This window comes from Papaver somniferum, chromosome 1, assembly GCF_003573695.1.
Source record: "Papaver somniferum cultivar HN1 chromosome 1, ASM357369v1, whole genome shotgun sequence".
Classification (NCBI taxonomy): domain Eukaryota; kingdom Viridiplantae; phylum Streptophyta; class Magnoliopsida; order Ranunculales; family Papaveraceae; genus Papaver; species Papaver somniferum.
The window spans coordinates 198,922,580-198,932,092 of record NC_039358.1 but is presented as its reverse complement, the minus strand read 5'-3'; the positions used below and the strand labels follow the sequence as shown (position 1 = coordinate 198,932,092).

General features: G+C 35.5%; 2 protein-coding genes and 1 non-coding gene across 3 annotated transcripts; 2 read left to right on the top strand and 1 right to left on the bottom strand.

The window, feature by feature from the left end:
* The first annotated feature begins 4,237 nt into the window (after positions 1–4,237).
* LOC113357540 (protein MIZU-KUSSEI 1-like) lies at positions 4,238–5,035 on the top strand. The gene has a single exon (XM_026600981.1). It carries the CDS (start codon positions 4,238–4,240, stop codon positions 5,033–5,035), a length of 798 nt encoding a protein of 265 aa, XP_026456766.1.
* A 2,692-nt stretch (positions 5,036–7,727) lies between these two features.
* LOC113357534 (protein MIZU-KUSSEI 1-like) lies at positions 7,728–8,471 on the top strand. Its single transcript, XM_026600970.1, has one exon. It carries the CDS (start codon positions 7,728–7,730, stop codon positions 8,469–8,471), a length of 744 nt encoding a protein of 247 aa, XP_026456755.1.
* Positions 8,472–8,712: 241 nt separating this feature from the next.
* Positions 8,713–8,785, bottom strand: TRNAF-GAA. The gene has a single exon. It is a non-coding gene; the product is annotated as a tRNA-Phe (tRNA).
* Positions 8,786–9,513: the final 728 nt, after the last annotated feature.

Below are 9,513 nucleotides of genomic sequence, written 5' to 3'. Positions count from 1 at the left end.
TCTGTAATGGACCATCACTTCATCTTCTAGTTCATCTGTAACACCACTCCGAGCATCATCAGCTCACCATTTTCACCATTTCCTGCAAAATTCCACCATAAGCAGCTCCAACATTTGTCAACGATTCAGCTGCTCAGATACAACTCATTCTGCAATCTCCCAGCCAATACAACATCCATTTCAGGTATGAATTCCACCAGTACTCAAAGCATTCACCAGGAAAATCATTTACTACTGCATCTGCAATTTCATCTACTCAGTTTCACCATCTTCAGTTGCACCAGCTCAAATCCATTTCAGTAGCCATCAATTCCAGTACCAAGACCCCAACAGTTCAACTTCAGTTATTCAACACCAACAAACCCTTGAATCCATTTCTTCAATTCAGAGTAATACCAACTGATTCTCGATGTAACCCTGAACCTGAGACAAACCCATATTTATGATTCATATCAAACCCTTAAATTCATTTCCATTTAAGCTCAATCATTCATGGCAGTAGCTACAAGAACTCAGTTGATAACCAAGCAATTAGACCTTCTCCAGATCAATTCGAACCAAACCCTAAATCTAACAATCAACAACATTAATTCCTTCTTTCTCTGTGTATTCTCAGCTACAGAAATTCGTCACACAAACGCCATATGAACAGAGAAGATTCTTGATCTTCTCAGCCTTGAAACTCATCAGAACTTCATTCCACCTCTGCATCTCTCGATTTCTTTCTCTGAGTTCTTAAACTCCCGAACAGAGCAGCCGCCAATGTTTCATTTCAGGGGGAGGAAAAGAAATAAAATCCAATCATCTCTTCCTCTGAAATTTAGGTTTGATGTAATAGAGAGGATAAATCCAGCCAAGTGAGGCAGATAAGGGCCACCTTAGTTCATTTGGCATGTCAGTTTCAGCAAACTGACAGCTCATACCTTCTCTTGCTCAACTGTCAGTTGTGGGGAACTGACAGTTCATTCTTCACCTCCATCTTGCACATCCTAACCAGTTCCAAATGTAACTCGCCTGCAAATTGATCTTCTCACCCTTTAAGCTCTAATTGAGTACTTTCTTCTTCTTTCGCTCCAAATGACTCCAAAGTACCTAATAACTCAAATTCAAACATAAGATACATAATTTACAAGAAAAGTCGCAAAGAAAGCATAAATACTAGATATAAAATTATGTGTTTTAGACACCGATCAATAATTACCGTGCACGCATTCTAGAGTAGACGAGTTCATATTAAACCAAAAAGTTTTGTTAGTACTAAAATTTTAAACTTTGCCAAGTTCCAGAGTTTTACCTGTTTTATAAAATCACAATTGATGAGAGTAAAAATTTATTTAAATTCTATGTAGTAAATTAAATCACAAATTATGTCCTTATCAAAGCTACAATTAGGTCTTCAAACGGAGGAGGAAACATATGGTAGTTTTCTTCCTGAAAGTGCAACACCAATAATTTAGAAGACTCGAATAATGTAACAAACACTGATACATTTATTACAGATCAGATCAAGGAAATGTTGAATTTATAATTATTTGGATGATAAATATCTAAGTTTTCATAACTACAAGTTCTCATGGGTCAAAATAAGTCTTATCGTAATTTATACTCATGCCGTGCCGTTAACAGTATATGATCAGTTGTTCAATCTAACATGACATCCCAAATATCTTATTGTGCACGATGGAAGTTTTGGAAGCTTTATTCACTAATTGATTAACTCATAATCAGCTATTTAATATAATTTAGGGTTATCAAATACTGAACTAATAAATCTGCTAATGGAAATATTAGATTTTGCAGTGCGTTGCCTGACTCTTTTGATTCTCTCTTTGATCGACTGACTGATAAAATTTCAATCATTGAGCGATGAACTTTTATCCGAATCATCAATCAGTTAATTATGTCTTTAGCAATATTTTTCTCTAGCATATAAAAGATATGGAAAATAGCAGACCAATAGGTGGAATTGCAACAAAGATTCCGTACGTTGTGTGGAGTTGGTGGAAATGAATTCATCACAAGTAAGCAGATAATGGAAAATGAACTGTAAAATTGCAGTGTCATTGGCAAACATAGGACGAGGAAATTAAATCAATATTTTATCTTTTTAACATATGGACTGGATTTTGACGATGTGTCAGTAATGCAAGCCATGTGTGTTGGAACTGGTATTTAATTAATAAATTTTACAAGGCGAGAGACAAAACAAACGACATGGTCGAGTTGTTCGCACTTTTGAAGCTAAGCTAGCCTGGTGATTATTTGTTTCTTCCGCTCCCACTTGATTTCAGTAAGATTCTAAGTCCAAAGCAGCTAGCTCTTCCATTGCTGCAAAGTTTGCTATTGGTATTTTATCTTACACGACCAACAACCAAAAAAGGAAAAACATTTTGGAAATTTGTGTTGATTTTATTCCCTTTTTCACGTGAAGAAAGGTGAGTGACCCCTTTGGAAAATATATATATCAAACACATAAATATATACTGATTGGCAGAAATCTACCTATCTTCATATATGGTGATGAAACAGTTGAGAACACCAGTTTTCTTTTCATTACAAATATCCAATTTTCTCATGAAAAAGGAAGAATATTAGAGACAAAAGAAGGTGTGTGCCATCTAACAAGGTCTTGTCAGTGATCTACTTGTCACTACACTTTCCTTTGATCGTATCCGTACCACCAAAAAGCTTTAAGTGTAGAATATACGAGAAAGGCAAATGCATAGGGTCATAAATGGTGGCAATCAGCTCTGACAAAAAAAAACACCATGCGCCAACAACTCTGACAATTGTCATGTTGTTGTCTTTTGACGTGCCCCTTAATAAGTACTAGTTTTGAGCATGATTTCTCTTTTACAAGCAAAATTAAGGCCTAGATTGTATTGGGTGATTACATGGTTAATAGAATTTATGTTTGTCCCAAAGCATGACTTACAAATATAATATTGAAAGATTTGAGAGTAAGGATATCAGGATATGTTCGCTAACCAACTCGGCAAGAAAATTTAGACTTGAATCGAGAAACTTAACATCACATTTGTAAAACAATCACAAGAAAACTTGGGATACAACTCACACGTCATACAACAAATCATAAACCGAGAAGGCAACTGAAAAACGCAAAACAACGGGAAAACACTGGAGAATGCATGAGATGAACTAAACTTAATATGAAGCATGTATTCTTTTCTTTTTTTTTTGTTCTTTTTTTTTGCAATGAAATGGTGTATGTCCCTACAATGAAATGAATCCTACTCAGGATATGCACTTTAACCGTTTTGTTTTGTTTTGTTTTGTAACACACACCGGAGTTATTTTAAGTATATTATTCCCTCCGTCCTAAATTATTAGTCCGCTTTGACTAAATCAAGATATTAGGGAGACCGGAGGAGTGTACAAATCTACCCTTATTAAATGCTATGTTATTGCTAAAATTAAAAAGAGTATATGGAGTATGTAAGAAAAATATATTTGTAATTATAATATATATATAAATATTTAAATACTCCCTCCGTTCTTTTTTAATAGGCCAGTTTTGTTTTTAGCGAAATTTAAGGAAATTAAGAGAACTAATCATTGAAAGTGGTCCTCATGACACTTGTCAATAAAAGAAGTGAAATGAAATGGTCCCCATGACACTTGTTAGCAAAAGAAGTAAAGTGAAGTGGTCCACATGACACTTGTCATCAAAAGAAGTTAAGAGAAAAGTGGTCCCAAAAAATTAAAATAACATTTGACTTTCCCAATTAAGAAACTAGCCTATTTTTTTGAAACTTTTATTTATAGAAACTGACCTATTAAAAAAGAACGGAGGGAGTAGAAGATAATAATAAATATCTTTATGATTTGATTTAATAGATTTGTTTCATATTGAGGAAGATATCATTTAATATCTAGATTGGTGATATTTAAAATAATTTTATAATTATAAAATTTTGAAGGATATATTTGAGAGTTTGACTTAAAAATATCACTATAAACAGAAATTGGCCAGTATTTTAGGACAAACGAAAATAGAATAGAGGACAGAAATTTTAGGACAGAGGGAGTATTTTTTTTTTAAATTATCTTAAGAACTTGAAAAAGACACCTTTCAACTTGTTCTTTCTTTTTGCACTATATATACACCTTTCATCTGCATCATTCACATCATCGTCTTCTTCTCAGTTCTTCGGCATTCTCATACTCATCTAGCTTCTTAAACTAAAAATCTCTCTTCCATATATATACACAAATAATGTCGACTAGAACAAGTCAGTTACACATTGTTGATGGTATCACATCAGTCGATTGTCAAAATCAAGTTCGTTCATGGAGTCTTCTTCGATCAATTATGTGGTTTATCATTCCAAGCTGCACTGGAAACATCTCTGAAAAACAACTTGAGAATCGAAGAAAAGGAGAGTATTACAATAATAACAAGTACCTCCATTATTTACAACCACCTCGAAGTCGTTCGGTATCATATTCCAAGAATACCAAAACCGACAAGACCTCAGGGATCAAAAACATGTCGACGGGGACAATCTTTGGGTACCGTCAAGGGAAAGTTACATTTTGCATTCAATCCAAACCTGATTCTGATATTCCTACACTCCTTCTTGAACTTGCCTTGCCTACAGCTATTCTGGCAAAGGAAATGAAAAGTGGGTTATTAAGAATTGCATTGGAGTGCAACAATAATACATCACGCCATTCCTCTTCTAATCTCTTGTCTGTACCAATTTGGAGTATGTATTGTAATGGGAGAAAGGTTGGTTCCGCGATAAAATGTGTTCCAACTCAAGCTGATAAGAGAGTACTTAGATTGATGCAGAGTATTGATGAGGGTGTAGGCATTATAAATCAGAAAACACTAATGAACTCACTTGGCGACAATGATGACGATCCACGTAACAATCTTGGGGATCTTATGTACTTACGAGCTAATTTCGAAAGAGTATCTGCATCATCGAATTCAGAATCATTCCATTTGATAAATCAAGATGGAAGTAATAATCAACAACTCAGTATTTTCTTCACTCGAACAAGATAGCCATTGTTGTAAATCTAAACATCGAACAGATCGATCTTATGTATTTTACAACCTTATAAGATGTAATTAACGACTGACTTGTACGCTATAGTTATATGACATTTTTCGTTCATTCAAATGATACAAAGTTGCAATAGATGCCTCTAATTCAGTGGATAATTTCACCCACCAAACACTGCTAATACTCGCATGTCATGCATGTTGTTATTGGGGATGCAATTGCAATGCTGAAATTCTAGAAATTCTTTTGTTAGCTAAAACTCTAATGCTGAATGAAATTTGGATGTGTCATCATCACTAACACCAACAGAGAGACATTTTCATGAGAATGCTGGCTTGCACCTGTAATTCAATGATGCAAATTTTCATATGCGCATCAAATCTGTAATCTTTAAAGCATTTTTGGTCGGCAGAAATGTTTGTCAAGTGGATTAAGGGTGGAATCTGTTGTCCTGATTTCTTAATTTAACATAAATGGAAGAATCTTAATAATAGACCAAACACTCAAGTAAAATGTCACATTATTGTGAATACGAAGTCATGTTCCCGTACTGTTTATCAAAATTAGTATAACCTGACATCAAAGGGAAAACACCGTAAGAGAGACAAACTGCCAATTAATTATGAGAATGTGCATGTGAGAAGAAGATTATATCATCATAATAATAGCTTTTGTTGGTCCAACAGTGAGCTTATAAGTGACCATATGTAGTGCTATCTGACTAACTAAAATTCCGGCTTTATGATATCCTTTTTGTTACAGAGTTGAGCTGTGTGCAGCCTGTAGTTGATTCTCTCTGCCGTCTCACTAATCAACAAAGAAACAGGATCCTTATCAAGCATATGTAGGCCGTGTAAGCATTTGTGTTTTCTAGTGCACGGCTGTAAAGTTTGCCTAACAGGATACGCACACATCTTAATCAATATTGTGCGTAAGTATTACTAGCTGATTGATCAATAATTAGTTTAGTGCTTAGTTAACTTTTGGATACTGTTCCCTTTCGGCTTTGGGTTAATATTGTGCCAAAAGATTTAGAACTATATCATTTTGTACCAGAAATAAATAAAAAAATTGTTAATTTCTGCAAGGGGCACTCTCCCTTTTACCATTTGAAAAAAGGGAAAAGGAAAAAAAAGAGAAATCTAGTTTTCCAAAATGGTTCTTCTCTTTCTCTTTTGCGGTTTGGAAATGTCAGATAAAAGTAACCTTTTTAAGAATAGGTAGAATCCAAAATAAGCTGGCTACAATTTAGCAAGTTGGGGGGTGAATGAATGAAATCAATAACCACCAGGCTAGCTTAGCTTCTAAAGTTCCAACACTTCTAGTCTTCTACAATTTAGCAGGGTGAATATCATCACTAGATGCATCGTCAAAGTTGAACAGTTACACTGATGAGATGAGATCATGAAACATTGATTAGATTTAGACCAGAAGGTAATCCCAAATTACTATTGTCTCTGACAGTTTGCCCAGGATGGCGAATCGGCGTAGAAACTTAGCCATACTTTGGAGATAAGATCTTCATGAGATACTATCTCTGCCCTACCTGGTACTTGCTATTGGAAAAAGGACTTTGCTTATTGGTTATTGGTAATCCCAAATTAAACTTTTTTTTTGCAAACGATACTATATGGAGGTGTTTTGTAACCAAACGATATCATTGAAGTATAGTACTGACACTAATTTCGACGGAGTTCAAAATTCCCAAGCACCAATATATCAAACATGTCCGCCCCTACATTATATTCACCTTGTATAGCAAAATCTTAAACTTGCGTGAAAAACCTCAATTACAATATGTCGTTCTTTGACAGTGTCATGTGCGTCAGCAGTCCAAAACATTAATCTTGTTTATTTATTAGAAGCATCTGGTACTTTACTTTACAGTTCGTCTTTCCCCTTTTTGCCTCCCTCTCCACGACTCTGATTCCTTTTCCAAAGACTCGTCACTATAGAATATCTCCAACAGGGTATTACATATTGTCCGGTATAAACGGTTCCGCTTATTCTTTCTCATACTTTTTACATAAATAAACACCATTGCTTTCAGTTAAAAAAGTATAAAACAAACTAGTTAATCACTGGAATAAGAGCGATTAGTTCTTAATTACTTAATCATTGAAATGGGTGGACCAAGAGAGAATCAAAAATCTCTGGCACCAGAACTTTTGTTGCTAGAGAAGAAAAGCCTTAGTTACATGTATAATTTAAGAGCTTGCACCTTGAATTCCTGAGTAGTAACTCTAAACTCCGGTGAACTGGTGAAGCCATGGTTTATGGCAGACAATAATCCGATGATGTGATATATGACATGCTTTAATCAGAACAAAGAATATCATCAAAGCCGGTGAGGCGGTCACGCGCAATAGTTTGTAACTATTGTTGTCTTTCACTATTTTGATGATCAATAATTCAAGATTGTGTTAAATAATGGTTTGTCTTTGTCCCTACGAATGAAATGAATCCCACTCAATTTATGTACACTTTTTCATCATTTTGTCACTCAACTTGTTGTTTATTTCTTGTTCTGTTAAGAAATCTTAGCCTTTAATGGCGCAGTAAAGTAGTGATTAGTGAACTATATACATAGACCTTTCATCTGCATCATACGAATCATATATTAATTTCTTTCCTTCCTCATTCTAACATTAATTCTTCTTGCTCCTGAAAGTATACACACACGTACACTCCATGACAATAACTAGAACTGGTGGTGGAGTACACATTGTGGACGGTGTCACATCAGTGGATTGTCATAATAGAGTTCGTTCATGGAGTCTTCTTCGATCAGTTTTGTGGTTTATCATTCCAAGTTGCACTCGAAAGTACTGTGATGATCAACAACTCGAAAACGAAGAGGAGACTATTACTACAATAACAAGTCATACCTCCACCACAAGGATCAATAATGTTTCAACTGGTACAATCTATGGATACCGCCATGGAAAAGTTAATTTATGTATTCAATCAAATCCTAACTCTAATATTCCAACCCTTCTTCTTGAACTCGCCATACCTACAGCTATTCTGGCTAAAGAAATGAGAAGTGGGTTACTAAGAATTGCACTAGAGTGCAACACCGAATCACAGCATTCATCTTCTGCCTATATCTTGTCTGTGCCAGTTTGGACTATGTATTGTAACGGGAGGAAGGTTGGTTCCGCGATGAAACGCGTACCAACACAAGCTGATAAGAAAGTACTTAGTTTGATGCGGAATGTTGATGAGGGTGTGGGGTTTATAAATGGGAATACGTTGAAGAGCTCTACTGAAGACAAGGAGGACAAGGGCAACCAATACAACCATGATGACCTTATGTACTTACGGGCGAATTTTGAAAGAGTATGTGGTTCTGAAAAATCAGAATCCTTTCATTTGATCAACAAAGATGGAAGCAATAGCCAACAACTCAGTATCTTCTTCATTCGAGGATGATGATTATTGTTATTTTTAAGTTTTTAACATTGAACTGTCATTTTAGAGTAATACAAGATGTAGTTAACAGGCACTTTATAGTACAAGCGTGTCATTTTTCGACCATTTCCATAAGCATTGAGGCTTCATCAGTGATGGAAACTAAAATGAAACAACAGAAGAAAAAAAATGCCTGAACGAGACCGAGACCGAAAAACAGAAGAAGAAAAAAAATGCGGAAAAACAGAAGAAGAAAAAAAAATGCGGTGAGCGTGGATCGAACACGCGACCTTCAGATCTTCAGTCTGACGCTCTCCCAACTGAGCTATCCCCGCAGATGATTTAATTGACGAATTAAGCTTATTTATCCTAATTCACAGAAACCATGCCTAGTCATAGTTATTTGTGTTGACGAAGAAGTTAGTTCATAAACCACGAGAATCAAATTTTACAATTTGTTTCTACAGCAAGCAGTATATTGTAGCTTTTTTCTTTTGAAGCATGTATTCTATTAATAAACTTAAAGGGCTATTACATGTGAGTATATGATACCCAAAGATTCACCAGTTACATTTGGAATGACATGCCATGAGTCTAAAATAACAAAGCAGTGGCGCAAAGCGAGAGCAACGGTCTTCGGATGAGAGGTGCATCGGGGGAGGTGTTGGAGTCGAAGGTCAGAAGGCCTTCGTTCAATGCTTTCCACACAAAAAAGTTGTACTGTTGATGGACATGATAGAGTCGATAAGAGTTTAGTTGGTGGTAGGGGTGCTCGATGCGTTTCATCGAAGGTGCTAATCAGGCGATTGCATCCATATGCTGAGGTGAATTGTCCGGATAATAACTATCTATTTCCTTTTCCTTCGTCTTCGTTCGACAGGTGGTGATTTCCAAACAAGACAGAGATTACTACTGCTGATAGTGTTACTAGACACATACTAGAAACAGATAAGCTACAACAGACTAAAGTTTACAACTAATACAAGAAAATGTGCTTTATATTAGCACGTTGTAGCTAATAGCTACACAAAAATTAAAATACCAAAGAATCCATTTGCACATG

Coding starts and splice junctions, on each gene's coding strand:
- LOC113357540 (XM_026600981.1), top strand. CDS start 4,238: ATGTCGACTAGAACAAGTCAGTTACACATTGTTGATGGTATCACATCA.
- LOC113357534 (XM_026600970.1), top strand. CDS start 7,728: ATGACAATAACTAGAACTGGTGGTGGAGTACACATTGTGGACGGTGTC.